An 18,475-nucleotide genomic window follows, 5' to 3' on the forward strand; every position below is an offset into this window, starting at 1 on the left:
ATGCTGAGCCTTTGATGAGCTAAATAAATAATTAGCAGCAGAGATAAAATGGGAGTAGTGCTGTCTTATGCTGAAAACCGATTCTGATTTCTTTTCCACCCTGTGCAACACACCTGGCTGTGGTGAGGTTACTTCCCAGCAGCACAACAGGGGCTGAGATGAGAATCAGGCTCTTCACCTTTGTATTCAGGTTCTGAGGCTGAGCTTGGGGGTAGAGCTGTAGCATACCACCTCTCCACATACCTCACTAAATGGTATTTGACAGTTGATAAACTTCGAAAGAAATGGGAATGCCTCCAAGTCAGGGAAAGGAGATGTCCTGCCCTGCTCTGTGTGCCCTTCTCTGCTCTGCTGGGACACTGCAGCATGGGCAGCAGTATTGCAAACACCCTGTGACACGCCCTCAAATAGGTCTCACATATTCACATAAAGTGACATATCTCCTGTAGGGATAAGTGGCCATTTAGTATTTTGCCTTTCTGTGGCAGTTATCAAGCAGGAAAATATTGGTCTGGGCAGCATTTGCATGGTCTGCCTCTGCTCATCATGAACTAGACTGCCTCCGACCAATGGATTTCTCATGAGTTTCTATAGAAGCATCAGGTGGATGATTGTTTGTCACAACAGTCTAGGATGACTTCAGTGACAGCATTAAGATGTACATCTACTTTTCCCTAATTCTTTCATATTTTCATATTTTTATTATATTTATTTTGTATTTTATAATTCCATTTTTTACTTCATTATCTGGCAATAATTTTTCTCATTTTCACAACATTTTGTTTCTTATTCTTCAAAAATTTCTCATATTTCAAGGGGGGCAGGGGAAGAAAAAAACAAGCACAAACAAACAAAGAAACAAAAAACAACCCTTAAAAAACCCTTCTCCCAGCAAGGGAGACAAAAAGAAAAGGTTAGATAAAATTTTTTCTACAGATGCAAATAAAACCCCACAGTCCCAAAATACATGCTTCTGTGAAGCAGCTTCTTCATTATGTCTGATGTCTTTCAGCAAGCCTGCACTTGCTGAGGGTCCTCTAGAAGTCAATGCACACTACTGCTACAAACCACTCTCAAATAACCTGAAGTATGAAATGTCCATGTCAAACTTTCCCCTGCTCTGCTTATATAAATTTTTCTTCTCTTTGGGACTGTGACTTCACGTTTTTATTTTTATACAGTTGCTGTCTCAACCTGTCAAATACAAATGATTAATACATGATGATTAATGTCTTCATGTGATGTCCTTCCTCCCAATGGTTATTTTATTCAGTGTTTAAATATATAAATGCTTTGACCAAATCAAGGTTTGTATCCTGGATACAATGCAACTGGGATAGTTCAGCTGACATGTTGAGGCTGAAGAAGGTTTTTTGCACCAGCTGTGAGCCATGGAGGAAGGTCAGTACCTAACGAGGTTGAAGACAAGGGTGGAACTGAAAAAGCGCTAGAAGAGTGCCAGGCATTTACATGCAAGTCTTCATTTGTATGAACCCACTGTCCAAGTCATGAGTAAGGACAGATGTTCAGACCTTTCAGAATACATTAATCCTCTGCCTTTTCTAAAATGACCAGAACTATGTATTTCTAACTTTCCTCAGAGAGAAAATAATACAATCATGTTTTACTACAGCATCAGGCTCTTGAGAACAGCAAAAGGGCATGGCTTCCTCTGTTTTCAGACTTTATCTGGTGGATCTCCACACAAAAGGCTTGCGTTGCAAGAAGCATTAGCAATCTAGATAGTGGCATCCTTACTGATGGTATTCAGTACCTGGTATTCAGTGTGGCACTGCTGTTTGAGAGAACATCCTTACACAACTTAGATATTTCTGAAGTTTGCAGCACCTTGGTCATAAAGCCTTTTCTTATTGAAATGCAGTTGACTGGAAGAGTATATGGGTATATTTATCCCACTATGCTGTGGGAAATTCAGGCTCATTTAATTACTTCCTACCTAGGTTAAAGTATCCATAAGTGCAAATGTTGAAGTTATTTTTTGCTCATAAAATGGAATTGCACTATCACCTGACTGCAAAACTGCAGCTAATATTTAACAGAGGTGACAGGATAGCAGTGGTTGGTGGAGTGATCTCTGTTCAGCCAGTCTGTAATAAAAGTCTGTGTAAATGTAAACCATTATTATATTGTTTAAGTAATCAAATCCACAGCACTATTGTTTAAATAGACTGGAGATGTGAAGTAATTTATTCATATTTTAATGCTTAGACTGCCTGCTACATAAAATATATATGGAAAAAATAAGCTTTCAGAAATATATAAAATACTTTTTTTTTCCAGTGCTGAATTTATAAGCTAGGGAGACTATAGTGCTACAGTAATTCTTAATTTGTACAGTTGTTTTTATCACTCTTAGTATGAAATACCACAAAATAAAACAGACCTAAATCTCTCATAAATCTAATGGCAGTGTTGCACTTCACATGCACATTTTTAAGTGGCTGTATCATTGGTTTAATTCAAAACACAGCCAGCAGGCTCAGTATGACCTAGGAAGTTCTACAAAACACTTGCAGATTTATTCATCTTTTGAAACAGTGGTGAATTTGTATATTACACCAATGCCTAATGGCCAAATCTGAGATTTGGTCCCACATCATGTAGGGTGCTCTACTCATAAAAAAGATACAATCTCTGTCCTTACTTGAATTCAAGTGTTGCAGTTATATAATGCTCCACCTTAATCATTATCCCTGTTGCTGCAGACCACACAATGACTTCAAAGCCTCTCCAGTCTTTCCATTTATGTGGGCTCCTGGTTCCATAATATTTTCTAACGTCTTTATCCCTATGAGGCAAGGCAGTGCTGTCACCCCAAGTTACAAACGGGAAGCTGAGGCCCAAAGATAATTTTTTATATTTCAGTTCAATACCTTATTAAAAATGAATTAAGTATGCCAGTGCCTAAATTCCACTGATCCTAAGTCTGATGCTCTCAAATGTCTAAAACACTTTTGAAAGGAGAGTCTAGACTGAGAAAAATGTACTCTGAACTTTCCCAGGAGCAGGTAGAATTTCTATGATAGAGCAGGTCTCCTAGTGTTTGCTCCTTTAACCCTGAATCTAAGGACAGACATTGCTTTGCATGTTCTTCTTCCATTTCTTTCTCTGTTGGACATTGGTTACTCTTCCTGCTTGTTTTTCCTTCAAATAAGAAGTGATTTTCAGTTTTGCATTTTGTAACAAACTTCTGGTCTTGGCTAAAAGTCATGGGTACAATACACATTTACTGTCATTGGTGTGTGTTTAAGGGTCCTTTATACTACAGAAAAGGATGAAAGAATAGGAAAGTTGCTGCATTAAAAACTGTCTAAGCATACCCAAATTCACTTGACTCTAGCCTTCGTAAATTGTATTGTACTATTCTAGAGGAACAGTTAGAAATATCTTTTCTGCAGTGATTAGCTCAGTGTCAGAGGAAGTGCCCACCTGAGTGGCACTCAGGATTACAGAATCACAGAATGGTTGAGGTTATAAGGAACGTCTGGAGGTCATGTTGTCCAACGCCCTTGCTCAAGCAGGGCCACCTAGACCTGGTTTCCCAGGACTATGTCTAGATGGCTTTGGAGTATCTCCAAGAATGGAGATTCCACCACCTCTCTGGGCCACCTGTGCTAGTGCTCAGTCACCATCACAGTAAAAAAGTATTTCCTGATGGAACCTCCTAGGTACCTTCAGATGGTACCTCTTGTCCTGGCACTGGACACCACTGAAAAAAGCCTGACTCTGTCTTCTTACACCCTTCCTTCAGATATTTGTACACATTGATAAGTTCCCCCTGAGATTTCTCTTCTCCAGACTGAATAGTCATAGGTCTCTTAGCCTTTCCTCATATGTGAGGTGCTCCAGTTCCTTAATCATCTTAGTGGCCCTTTTCTGGACTCCCTCCAGCATGCCCATGTCTCTTTTGTACTGAGGAGCCATAACTGGACACAGTACTTCAGGTGCAGCCTCACCAGTGCTGAGTAGAGGGGAAGCATCACCTTCCTTGACCTTCTGGTAACACTGGTCCTAATGCAGCCCAGGATACAATTAGCCTTCTCTATGGCAAGGGTGCATTGCTGGCTCATGTTCAATCTTGTGTCCACCAGGACCCCCAGGTCCTTTTCTGCAAAGCTGCTTTCTAGCCAGGTGGCCCCAGCATCTCTGGTGCATGGGGTTATTCCTCCTCAGAGGCAGGACTTGGGATTTCCTTTTGTTGAATACCATGTGGTTTCTCAGCGCATTTCTGCAGCCTGTTGAGGGCCCTCTGAATGACAGCATGACACTGGTCTATCAGCCACTCCTTACAATTTTGTGTCATCAGCACCATCATACAGGTCATTAATGAAATTAAAAGGGATCGATGTTAAATAGATTGTGGACCAGTATTGACTCTTGGGGTATACTGTTAGTTACTGGTCTCCAACTAGACTTCACACCACTGATCATGACAACCTTCCTGGCTCAGCCATTTGGCTAGTTTTAAATCTACCTCACTGCTCATCCAGTGAACACTTCATCAGCTTCTCTACAAGGATCTTATAAGACGGTGTCAAAAGCCTTAGTGAAGTCATTTATTGCTCTCACCTTTTCTACCAACCTAGTTATTTCATCATAAAAGGTTATCAGGTTTGTCAAGCATGACTTTGTGAATCCATGCTGATGACTCCCAATCACCTTCTTGTCCATCACATCTTCCTGGAAATGATTCCCAGGATTAGTTACTCTATCACCTTCCCAGGGATTAAGGTGAGGCTGACTGGCCTGTAGTTCCCTGTGTCTTTCTTCTTGCCTGTTTTGAAGATAGGAGTGATATTTGCTTTCCTCCAGTTCTCAGGTATCTTTCCCAAGTGCCATGATTGTTCAAAGTTAATGGCCTCGCACTGACACTAAACCAGATCCTTCAGTACTCGTGGGTGCATCCCATTAGTGCTCATGTATATCCGGTTTGCTGTATTGAAGCAGCATGAACCATGGGTACATGCGCCAGCCAAGGGACCTTTTTATGTGACAGTAGTTTAAAAAAATGACTTGCAGTTTTCAGAAAAATTTTAATTTCCATTTTAAAAGGGCCTGCTCTTATAACCTGTGTATATGAACAGAAGATGTAGATAACAATCTGTTCTCTCTGTGGCACCTGTTGGCCATAATGTGGCTTCATAACATTACCAACAGTTTCCATTTTCTCCATCCAGGGTAGCATAGGTTTGAAGGGCACAAAGATGAATAGGACAGTTAAGGAGAGTGAACAGGAAAGAAAAGTTAGAATAAATAACCAACGTAAATCAGAAAAGGGAAAAAATACAAAGCAAGGAAAAAAACAAGAAAAGCAAATAAAAAAAAATGAAAAAGCAAAACAAGCTTTCCTCTCACTCTTCTTAGAAAAAAGAGGAATTCTGGTTCTGTTCCAGGTGAAACAATGTCATTATCTTGAAAGTATTATTACTAAAAACAGTGCAAGGACAAGTCAGAGAGAAAGAAAGAGCTCATTAGGAGCACATATAGATCAGTAAAGCAATGGTGTGACATGTATCTCCAGCACAGGCCCCTGTTGTAGGATCTTTGTCAATATGAACACAGGTCAAGGCAAAAAAGGAAGCTCTGAGATACCACTAAGAGTTAAGTGAATGCTCCATTAAAGAGATAATAATTCCATTTTGCCAATGATGTATAAAAGATAATATAACATGTCACCTCTGAGCAGCCTCAGGTTATTGATTTGGTGCCAATGCTAGGGGCAGTCATTGTCTTTGCAAGTTGATATTGAACAAGCTGCCTCTTTGAGGTGTTTGCACAAGCTATCACTCCCTTCCCTCCAGCTTCTCCTTCTCACTTTGGGAAGCTGTGTGGAGCAGAGTGCTGATCCAGGACCTTGTTCATTAGATCAGTATCAGAAACATGCATCCTGAACCCACCGAAAGAGATAAAAACCTGCTGATAGCTTCAGCAATGGCCCTGAGACAACAAATACAAGGGAAGGTCACATGGGGGAGGCAGACAAACAGTTCTCATTATGATGGCACTGGTGTATCCAGAGCCAAACTTCAGGTTCTGACACCATTTCAGCTCAGTGAAATCAGGAGGCCCATCAGAGAACACTTGCCACTATCTCCCACACCTTTGAATTTTCATGGGGCCATTGCACCCCATCATAGTCCCCTTTGCACCACCTGCAGTTCCTGCAAGTGGAAGACCACAGCTGGGATGGAAGTGGGAATGGGACTGGTGTCCTGGACAATGATCAGAAGAGATGTAAATATCAATGGGGACGGAAGAACTTCTGCTTTCACTCTTTCATTATGAGTACGACTTCAATGAAAAATTCCTAGTAGAGAATGTAGCAAACTTTGTCTTTTGTACATACATTCCTCACTAGTGAGACAGGATTCCTTCAAGCTGAGCACAGTCAGTGTGCCTCTCAGTTCTGGCATACTGGTGTATCTTAACATATATTAAATGCCCATCATTTTAGCAGCTAAGCAGTACCGCATCCCATTTAGCACATACACAGCATTTTATAGACCAGAACACTGTAGAAATCCTTTTCCCTTAGGTTTTTCTCCACATTCATTGCAGTGATATGCATCTGACCAATTAAAGCAAAACAGCTTTAGTTAATTAACTCTATGGGACTGAGCGGTTCCCTGACTGAAAGTCATAAGAGCTGGTTTTGATAGTATGAGTGCCACTGATTAACTCTCAGATGCTGGACAATTCATTTCATCTTTCTATGTTTCACTTTTCCCTGGTGCAAAATATAGAGAAATAAAATTTGTTTTCTTTGGTGAAGTGCTTTTAAGAGCTGTGAATGAAAAGAACTGCATCATCAACGAATCCTCAAAAAACCCTGATGGGAGATTTATGGAAATAGCACTGTCCTTACTGTGCTTCTAGAAAACTGAACCACAACCAGGTAAAGCAACAAAGGGCCAAAACCTTACTGAGAGGCAGCAGTGGGGACAGGATAAGAATTTAGGGCTGACTGACACCTTGGCAGCCACTTGTTTCTCCAGACCAGGCTGGCAAGATGACATCTTTCATTTCTGCCCATGGCACCTGATTCTCACCCCCCCCCAGCTATTAGATTGCATGTCTTCATTTCTGCATTGTTTGTTTTATTTACCCTAGCCATCCTCCTCCTCAGCAAATTGACACATCCAACCAATTCCAACATCTGATAACCTCTGCAGACTTCTCTTTCTGGTTGCAGGGATATTCCTGTTCACTGGGCCAAATTCACTACACAGTGTCATATGTCTATACATATCCTTCAGAGTGTTTTTTCAGACTTTCACTGTGCTCAAGATCTTAATTACTGCTGAGTTTTTGCCAAAAGCTTTGCCTCAGGAAAAACTGACACTAACATATTTTCTTTTATTCTATTCCTAATACTCTATCATTACTTAGTTTTATCTTATCCTTTAATTGTACTTAACTCCACATAGTTGCAAGTCCCAAAGCTAACACACCAGTTCCTCTGTCCATTAGCCAGAGCAAGGCAAATAATTTCCACCTGCTAATTAATTTGATTATTTCAACATATTGTTATAATTGAGGAATGGAAGTGAACAGAACTGAATTTCCACAGATTATTTCAGTATTTGAATAAATGTCCTTTTAAAAAAATGTTCTTTGGACTTGCTGGTCAATATTCTTACTTTTGGCAAAGAATGAGTAAGTTTGGGGTAGCTAAATAAATAATTTCATTATTTCTGCTCTACAACTGATTGAGATAAAAGTATTGCTGGCACAAAACTTTGTCCATGTCAACTAAACATTCAGTTCTAAAAACACCTTTAAAATTAGATTTCATTTTAAGAGAAGGGTGAGTGAAAAACATCATGTGAACATTGACTACCTCTTGTTTTGACTTTCTCAGGGTAAAGAAAACTATGCTATGGTAAAGAAGAAAATAGCAAGGTCTGTTCTGGGAACTGCAGGCTGAGTACCGTGACTTGACTAGTGCCTCAGCTCTCACTACAGGCAGTAGGAGAAGGACCGATTAGTCTGCAGGCCAGCAGATAATAACCTCAAGCCTACTGAGGAAATCAATGACTTTGACTATGTTCTGGCCAGATTTTGTTCTCAAATTAGAGTCAAAACCCAAATCCCATTATTCCTCTACTAGATCCAATTTGTCTCTGCTGGCTTCAGGATGCTTATAAAACTATAGGACTTTACGTGTTTGGTTCTACTTTGCCACGAGGTTCTGACTTCTGCTGATAGCTCACATATAGCCAAAGAGAGACTTCAGCTCAATGCATCTGATATTGCTGCCTTTGCAATAAAAAGCCAGGAAAGGGTGGTTTCTAGGAATTCATCACTAGCATGAACATACTCTGTCAATCATTCTTCCAAGACAGAAGGAAAAAGCAATAACACTTTTTCTGTACTGTTCCTACCCATTTTTAATCCCTAAAATTTATTGCTTCTTCACTGCAGGAGAGATTCTTGCTTTACATCATTAAAAGTTGGAGGAGTTGTAGAACTGAAGGAGCATAATGAACATTCAGGGCTTGATCTTGAAATTATCTCTATCTCCTCTTGCATTTAATATGGTATAAAACATTAAATGCTCCAAAGTTGTCAGCCATTACAGTTGTGTAAAACAGATGTTAGTGAAGTAAGAAACAAGCTCTTTCATGTAGGTGAAAAATCTCTTGCTAACTCTGAATCTTGAATCGCAGAATAATTAGAGCCTGTGTTATGGGTAGACAGCACAAACTTCCTCCCACATCGCTTCCTCTCTTAGTAGTCTGTTTCAATCCCACCTACAGGAGGTGGAAAGGGAAACTTCTGACTTTTAGCCTGTCAAGTTATTCTTTCTTTGTTACGCCTAGTAAGGAGTCTACCAACTACAGTACTATTTTTTTCCTAAATTGGAAATTTTACTGAAAACACCTGTTGTTAGGGAATGAATACTACAGAGATTTGCAAGGTGTGACTTAGACAGAAGAGTGATGAACAGACTAACAGATAAATTGACAGGTGCAATGCAAATTTATCAGGCACTGCTAATGCTACTGGTGGCAGTGCTACCTCAGTTCAAAGTCAAATCAGTGACCTCTAAGTAAGACTTCATATCCTGCTTTCTACCTCCTGCCATCATCACAGGACCAAACAGCAATTTCATTTACCTGTAGATCAGGACTTCATCATCCGAGCAATTATACTGCAGCTGATACATTTTTACCCGAGGGGCCGACTTGCTCACCGTCCACTTGACCAAAGCTGAGGTAGTGGTCACATCTGACACCAAGACAGCCCTTTCTGGTGGGCCTTTTGTTTCCCCACGGTTAGACTTGCTGGAGCTGGTGATGTCCGAGAGCCTGGATTTCGGTGGGGCTGCTCGGCCTGTGCCATTGCTGAGATGAGGGAGCTGAACAATTGAGAGCTCAATTGTTGCAGTGGACTCTCCAGCAGCGTTGGCTGCTATGCATGTGAAAGTCCCGTAATCCTTGGAGGTGGTAATGAGGATATCTAAGGTGCCATTGTCATAGACAGCTGTCCTCGAAGAGTTCCCAATGAGACGGTCATCAGGGGCCACCCAATGAATGATAGGCGTGGGATCCCCAATAGCTTTGCATTTCAGTGTGGCGGTTTGCCCTTCTAAAACCAGCAACTTGTGAGTATGTTGTGTAATAAGAGGAGGCTCACAAACAAATTCTTCCTCCCGTACATACCAGAAGTACCTTCCCTTTAGACCTGGAGGAGAAGCACAAGTTTCCATATCATCATCTCTGTCAAGTCGCCTTAACCACAGTAGCTCACAATTGCAATGCAGTGGGTTGCCCCCAAAGCTGAGAGACAAAGGTGGAGAAAATGGGGTAACAGCTAATGGAATTACTTGAGATCTGGCAAATATAGGGTCAGGGGGGAGCTTCTGAAGTCTGTTGGATGTTAGATCCAATCTGGCCAATTTCTGAAGATCTGCAAATGTCCCCTCTGTAATATAATCTATGAGGTTATGATCTAAACTGAGCTGGTGCAGGTTTATCATCTTCCTTATAGATTCCCAGGGAATGCTTCGGAGGTTATTGTAGGAAAGGTCTAAGTCCTCCAAAGTCAGCAAAAAATCCTCAAAGGCTTCATCAGAGATGCTGCTTAGCTGGTTGTTGTTTAAAATCAAATGCTGAAGGTTAATTAAGCCTCTCAAAATATCTTCTCCAATGTCAGGCAGTCTGTTGCTGTCCAGATGTAAAGACCGAAGGCTCTCCAAGTCAGTGAAAGAGTAGGGCTGTATGTAACTGATGGTATTCCTGGACAAAGTGAGATCAACAAGTCCAGACATATTGGCAAAATCCTGTCGGCTGATATTAATAATAAAGTTACCCCCAAGTCGGAGTTCAACAGTCCTTCGATCTATGTCTAATGGTACAAATAGCAGACCCTTGGAGGGACACAAAGTCCCCAGTGACTCAGACAGGTTCTGACAGACACAATATTTGGGACAAGCATTGACCATGACAGCCATTCCAAACACCAGGATGCTGCAGAGCAATTTTTCCATGGTAAATCACGCAACAGTACCTGCAAGAAATGAAAAGAGTTACAAGGATCATCATCAGTTATAACTACCTTTCCTCTTATGTTTTACCTAACATCTAACTTCACAGAGACTTTGCAGTGCTTTCTCTCAGGAGTCACACCTAAAGCAATCAGCACTAAAACCTAAAGCAATCTGGGATGGGAAAGTTAAGTGTTATAGCAACATGTTTCTCCACATAATGCATTTCTTTTTTTTAAAAAAAAAAAAAAAAAAAAAAAAAAAGTTGTTTTGGTTCCAAACCTGAATGAGATAGGAATTGTTAGTGCTTATGCCTGGTAATAGGGTCTTGTGACTACCTATTTTCTAGTTACAATTTTATAATTTTTATTGGGTAGCTGGTAGAGGACAAATCCTGCTGTCAGATGGCATGGCTTACTTAATACCCTGAAAGATTTCATTTGGAACAGTGGCTGCTTCTTTGAGGGTAGAAGTTGTCTTATAGTAATTACATACTGCTGCATAATAATGTGGAATTAGTCTTAGGGTTGAAAGAGCTGATTTTATGGATAAAAATAACTGCATATTTACCCTTCAGTAATGTGGTTAGTAATGACCATGTAATTATCTGGCCAGACCTGGGGTGAGTCAGTTCACTTGCCCACCCATAATAAAATTCATGATAGGCAGCGTAGGAAGCAGAAATCACTTGCATAATCATCACCTGGATTCACCCTGTGCTCAGCCAACCTATGGGAAGGATGACATCATCTAGCTCCAAAGAGAGGAGATGCAGAGGAAACCTGTGCCACCTTAGACTCCTGGCAAGCTTTCTGACAAACTCATGCTCTCATGCTGCATCCCTTTCTGCTGTAGTGACAGAGAAGTTCTCACCTGCTTGCATGGCCCTCCCTTGCATTCTGCCCATTTCTCTTTGCACTATTACCTCCCTTTTTTTCAGCTCTCACATGATTTTCCAGCTTAAGCCATAAGGTATGTGTCTTTGAAGAATAAACAAAATGTATTTACAGGCTGACTCACAGAGCCAATTGTGTCTGGGAGAAGTTACAACCCTGCTTCAGGATTGGGAATATGTTCTTACACAGGTTTGCTGACATTCTTCCCACATGTGCAGGACATAGGTAAATTTGTTTTCTTTCTGCCTTTCCCTTACCCAGACCCTGCTATCAAGGAGGGCTGAGGAATGGGCAGATCATTCATTTCTAACCCTCATTTTCCCTCTGAGGAAAGGGTCAGGTTGACAAAGAGCTACATTTTTGTAAGGGATCTCCCAGGCTTTTTTTCCAAGATAGTGTGCTATAGTCTCCAAGCCCCTCACTCCTGGCAGTAGCTACAAGCACAATTCAGGCTATAATTTTCATTTTTTTTCCAATTTTGCCTCTATTTAACATACATCACCCCACCATATAATCTTGCATCACTGTCTTCGGTCCTTGGTGTACGCCATATCCCTTCTCAATCACACAGGTGCTCATATATTTAGCAGTTTTTTGGCACTTGTGTTTCACAAGCAGTTATGGCACAATAGGAGATGAGACACCCTCATGCTCCAGTGCCTAAACAGTGGATGGCAGACAGGCACCTGTGCCTAGGTAGTTCTCTTACTGCTGTACACATGATGGGATAATACACAGTGTCTCATAATGAATCCAATAATTAGTACTATGAGGCCACTCAAATTTTAGCAAACATATGATGCAAGAATCACATTTCACAAAAAGTCACATTGCAATTATTTACACTTCATCACACAGCTGAAATGACAGTTACACTGATGTTTTATAGCAATTTAAAAAATTATAAATGTTCATTATTAATCCCCCAATAACACACACTAAACATAAAACAAAATCTATCACTTCAGTAATGTATTTTTTTTAATTCTGTAAACATGTCTTGCTTCACCTCCCTGTGAAAGGAACAAAAACTAGGGCCCTATGTTTGGGGCTCTGCCCAAAGGTAGCTGATTCCTCTCCTGGGTAAGGCGGTTTGTTTTCTCCTCTACAGAATATGTGAGATGACTCAGAAAGAAGGAGCTGTAGAAATGCAAGATGCTATGAGTGCTGAACTATGTATAGTATGCTCTTTATGGCAAGGTTTTCTGTATGGTGTGATGCTAGTAATTATATACTGTTATTACTATTTCATAGGAGAGGAAAGGACTGAAGCATCTGTGTTTGCTGAACTCTGCAAACAAGATGAAAGCGAGATACTTTTAGAAAGGATGGCTTGAGAAGAGTAATCTTACCTTCAATAGTAAATAAAAAGCTATTGAATAAAATGGAGATTAGCAAGTATGTTATTGATGCAAATCTGTGGCATACTTAGCAAAGAGCTATAAATATCCCTTACATTATTATCAATTGGTAGTTTACTAACAGGCAATTGGCTTTTTGAATCTTAATTATAATTGTGTTCTGCAGCTTTAATTTAGTGTATTACCCTACCAGCTGAAATGATAAACAAAAAGCAGTTTAAAAGGGGGAGAAATAGATACAGTTAATTAGTAATAAGCCCTTTCATAGCTTCTCCCTCATCTACATTCCCACCCTCTGAATATCTATTCAAAAATGTGAATGCACACTTACGAGAGCAGTGTCTCCTTTAAGTGTCCCAATTCTCTAACCACATTTTTTCCGGATGCTGTTAAATATCACAGTGCTTTGGGGAGACGGTTGACTCTAAGCATCAGAGTGAAAAGAATTTGTAAAAAAAATAGGGGGAGGAACAGAAGTTAATTACAGAAAATAGGGACTGCAACACCGAGAGGAGGCTGTGAAGCAGGAGGTCTAAATGGCAAAGTAAACCCTGATGGGGAAACCATCTGTGGATGGCTTGAAAGCGCATCATCTGCCTGTGTGTGCTTGCATGTTTGCATGAAAGACACAGAGAGTGCAATGTGTGGTTTTACCAGCAGGAGGACAAATCAGGAACAACCGTACTAGGATGGAAATATCATGGCTGCTGTCATTCCAGTTATTGAACGCATTTGAAAGTATTAATGTAAATATTGTCTGTCTACAGAGGAAATTTCAAGTCTTTGTGATCCTTTGCCAGCATTGGTATTTCAAGCTTCTGAGCTCTGGGTTTCTCTATGATGTAATCCTGAGGTGACCAGTTCCTCACACAACAAATAGGGTACAAACCCAATGGGCTACCTATAGGACATTGGAGAGAACAGAGGTGGACAGCGCTCCTTAAGGAGAACATCTGGGTTTTCCATAGGGTAGCTGGTTTCCCTTTTTCTCTCCAGACAGACAAAACACCTGGGCCACAGATGAGGTAAGAATTCTTGAGTCTGCACAATTATAATAGTATCTTCTAAAATCTAGACTCTCCCACAAAGTCATAATAATTGCTAGTTGCCAAGGGGATGGATGTATAATAAAAATTGTTTTGATTTCAATTCTGGTAACTTTCATATGACAGAAAATAAAGTGTGAAGTTTAGGGTCTGTTTTTGTTGACCAGTTTGCTCACCTTGTTCTCAAAATCTCTTGTGACCTGCAACACCAAGCAGTTTATAGGCTGCTAATGGTAGACTTGTGATGAGCTCACCATCCTGATATACACTTTAAAGTTATCTATCAGCCAGATAAAGTAGATTTCTCACAGCAAGTCAGTAAATCTGGCGGAGTTCCTGTCTCAGCCCAAGATGAAAAATAGCCCCTTTAATCCTCTTATAACATGGATTGGTATGAATTAATATGTGCAAGAGTCATAAACCTTGGTGTTTTGTATTCAGATTTTCCTCATAAAGATACAACTTCTGAGATTTGGCATCTCATTTCAAGAATGTCTCTGGGGCACTTTTAAATTCTATATTCATTGAGCTTTGCATATAAATTCCAATAACCTTTGCGTACCATAGCACCAAGTACAAGGTAACTGCCAGACAAATAAGCTATAGCTGCAGCACACAGACTGGGGGAAAAAAAAAAAAAAAAAAAGACAAAATAAAAGGAGAGGTGGATGGATAGCAGCTCTGATTCTACTGTCTCCAAGTGCCCTGGGAACCAACTTCCAGGGACTGTATGAGTGAGTTAATATACCTTTCTTCAGCTTTGTAGGTGTTGTGGAGAAATTTTATTTTCTTTACTGCTGCCCTTTTTCTTAACGTTCTCTTATCCCGGTTTTCAGTGAATCTCTGTGACTGGGAAATCTAACTCCAGCTGCAAAGCTTGGAGGAGTGCAGTGATGGGTGTAGTTTCATGCGTATTCTCTGAAGCTGTTTAATCTGCAATATTGTCACAGTTTAACCCCAGCCAGCAACTAAGCACCACGCAGCCACTCGCTCACTCCTCCCCTTCAAGTAGGGCAAGGAGGAGAATTGAAAAAACAGTAAAACTCGTGGGTTGAGATAGTAACAGTTTAATATTTAAATTAAATTAAAATATAATAATAAAATAAAAATAATAATAGTAATGAAATACAATATAATAAAGATAAATAAAACCCTAGAAAAGACAAGTGATGCACAATGCAATTGCTCACCACCCTCTGACTGATGCCTGAGCAGAATCCACCCCTCCCAGCCAACTACCCCCAGTTTATATACTGAGCATGATGTTCTACGGTATACAATATCCCTTTGGCTAGTTCAGGTCAGCTGTCCTGGCCATGCTCCCTCCCAGCTTCTTTTGCACCTGCTTGCTGGCAGAGCATGGGAAACTGAAAAATCCTTGATTTAGGATAAGCGCTACTTAGCAACAACTAAAACATCAGAGTGTTATCACCATTGTTCTCACACTAAATCCAAAAACACAGCACTGTACCAGCTACTGGGAAGAAAATTAATTCTATCCCAGACAAAACCAGGACAAATGTGTAAAACAGGATGGGACTATGTCAGGACAAAAATTACTCCTTAATCATTTGCATAGTCAAAAACTGTGTGGGGAAGGTAGGTCTCATGATCCACGCAGGCAGTTTATACCTAACTCACCAAGCAATGACAAAGGCCATAAGGAAAGTAAGTGTCTCTGCATCTGAATCTGTCCTCAGTACTACATACATCGGAACATGGGTTGGGTGTTAAGTCACTACCAGTTTTGTGAGCATCTGTGAGACTGTTCAGGTCTTTAAAGTCAGTTATGTACCTATGTTCTTACAGGTTCAAACTCAGGATAACTAACACTACTTTTGTTTAGCTTTTGTCTTTTATGTTTGGCTAGGCTTCGGGATAAAGCTGCTTGTCATCAGGTGTGCATATGTACAGTGCAACTTAGATTTTGACTAGGCTTTTTTAGGAACTAGTTTTATTGAAAAGAATTGTTAGCTCTAACATGTGAAGTGCTTGCTTGCTCCAGACACCTTACATTTTATAAATCGTAGGTGGGAAACATTTACAAGCACATATTTCTCCAGGTATTTGTGGCAGTCTTTACTAAGCTCCACCCATATTAATTTGACTGATATTTCTTTCACTGTAACAGAAAAAAAGGAACTCTGGGTGAAGTGTAATAAATTTGTTGCCCTTTGTACACCTTTTTCTTAAATAATGCAGCCATAACAAGGTTGCAACCAAAAATATTTTACTACCCCTGTACCATCATGAGCTTCATTTATGCGGTTTGCTTCATTTGAGCATTGTTCTCTTGTTTTCACCTTTCCAAGCAGCTGGGGATCCATCCTACTTGCTCTGTGCTCCCCAGCCCTGGATGCTATGCTAGTTTGGTATTGTTTAAGAAGAGTTTGGCTAAAGAGGTGTATGCCGCCAAATGCAACTGACTCATATAATGGTGTTAAATGTAAGAACATCTCTGTTATGGTTGCAGTCTTTAAACAACTAGTTGTAACTGGATCCAGAACAGAGGTAATGATAATCCATAAAAGGCAATTTTCAAGAGGGCTTACTCTGTGAAGGCTGATTTAATCCATCCAAGAGATCTCCAAGGAAATAACCCAATATTTCTTAGGCAGGGATGTCTCACACAGGAAGATATTGGTCTCTTTCAGTCTTTCATTGGCAAAACTTTTGTCTATTTCTGTGCATTTTTTGGAAGCTTTTCTTTATTTCTCATAATGCTTTCCTGATCTTTCCCGGACACTAGTCATGTAATTTCTTTTTTTAAGTACTAACTTTACCCAATTGCCTTACCATTCCCAAGACTGAAGCAATGCATTTATCAAAATCCCAAATTATCAACATAGATAGTCAGGTGCAGAGATAGGTCAGATGTAATTCACTTACAACCTGAGTATCCTTGCATCACCAGACTATGAGCATGGCAGAACATACCTTACTTTACACACCTCAAACCTCTATTCACTATGGGATTTTAGTAAGGGAAGCTCTGACCTCACAGCAGCTTTTCTACTGAAGTACAGGGCTATAACACTGATGGTGTCTGGCACAGGAGCCTCACAGCTTTAATGCAGATAAATGTTTTCATCTTTTCATGTCTCCTAGTTTACTAAGGCATTTCATTTCTCCCATTAAAAGCAGTACTCTCCATACACCCTAAAAGAATAATTAATATGCTAATGTTCCAGCCCAGTTAACCCCTGTAATTAGTTACCTCTTCACATTTCAGGTTACTTAGGCCAGAAAAAGAACCTTGGACACTTCTATAAAGGTTTAACATCTGTAATACTTGAAAGACAATAGTAATACCGAATCTTATCAGACAAATTTCAGTCAGTCAAAGATGTCAGCACCTTATTTCTGTTTGACATAATTAAACTACTAGCAAGTGCTTCTTAGGTGAGCTTTTGAAATACATGGTACAAATTCCCTTCCTAGAGTCACTTTCAGTATATAGACATCACCTGGAAAGGGCATTCTGAGCACTAATGGAAAAGTGTATGTGCTCACATATATGTGTATATGAGGATTTTAATTTTTCACAGTGGTTTTGATCCAGGAGAAACATAAAATATTTGTAGCTTTACTGCCAAAGATATGGACCCCTGACTGTTGGACAGTATGTGTGTCTAATAGCCTTAGTGACACTAGAGCTCTAGGATGTGCTTACATCCTAGTTCCTAGGAAATTCAGTAAGAGATCTTAAGTCAAGAAGAAACCAGTTGTAAGTCTGTTAGATCCCACCTCACTTTTATTAACACTTCACTGAAACAAAGACATCATTACAAGCCATACAGTTTTAAGAAATGTGCAAAATTGGTCAAGTTTTTGAGACTCATTTTGTGACTAAATAAAACTTAGTGAACACATTCTGTGTACTTCTGAGCATCTGCCTGTCTGGCACTTCTCCACAATACATTTGGGACAATTTCATCACTTCAGATAAAATTTGAAGTGCAGAAACCTCAAAAATATTTACTACTCACACACTTCAAGAATATAGGGTAAGTTTCTTGAAAGCAGAGGAGAAAGATTTAATTAACTTTATTAGACTTCTGCAAAGGAAATAATGCATCATGAGTCCACCTCTTGTTGGACATCAGAGAATCCACATGGAGGAGAGGCATTATTAATATCCTGTCTTCTGAAAAGGCTTTAACCAGAGTTCAGCCTTTTTAGACAAGAGGCAGTCCACTCTTCTGTTAAGGTGCTCTGAGCTGTACAGGTTCTCCAGTGTCTAATAAGCAGTAAACTCACTTTGCAGTCCTAATATAATTCAGGAGTAGGTCATTCAGGGACACACATCTTTTGGAAGCCAGACTTTCTACTAGTTTCCACAGAAAACGTGCATTCCAGATAGCTTAGGGATGTAAATGCTGATGAGAATTCAGACCTGGAAAACTCCTCAGGGAATCTGGATGCCCCACTCTAGTTCACTTTAATGGGCCTTGAAGGTCCATGTTCCTGACATGTTTAAGAACTGGCACTAGATAGTAACAACATCCTGTGAAAATAGCTACACTGTTGTTATAGTGAGGTCTGCTGTTTCTGCAAACACACCATGCAAATCTGAGCATTATTTAGTGATCTAGTTAACAAAATAGGAGAGTTTCCACCCAAAGGGTACAGGCGCCACTACTTCATTATAGCTAATCTCTA

General features: G+C 40.1%; 1 protein-coding gene across 5 annotated transcripts in view; it reads right to left on the reverse strand.

Moving 5' to 3' along the window:
* The window catches only part of LRFN2 (leucine rich repeat and fibronectin type III domain containing 2), a 160,962-nt gene that overhangs the window by 30,666 nt on the left and 111,821 nt on the right, over positions 1 to 18,475 (reverse strand). For all 5 annotated transcript variants that reach the window (XM_074863500.1, XM_074863496.1, XM_074863497.1 and 2 more), the window contains one exon: positions 9,141 to 10,533. In XM_074863500.1, the coding sequence (XP_074719601.1) occupies positions 9,141 to 10,513 (1,373 nt within the window). In that variant the 5' untranslated portion in view covers positions 10,514 to 10,533. The remainder of the gene's footprint in view (positions 1 to 9,140; positions 10,534 to 18,475) is intronic.

Source organism: Strix uralensis, chromosome 3 (assembly GCF_047716275.1).
Source record: "Strix uralensis isolate ZFMK-TIS-50842 chromosome 3, bStrUra1, whole genome shotgun sequence".
NCBI classification, from domain to species: domain Eukaryota; kingdom Metazoa; phylum Chordata; class Aves; order Strigiformes; family Strigidae; genus Strix; species Strix uralensis.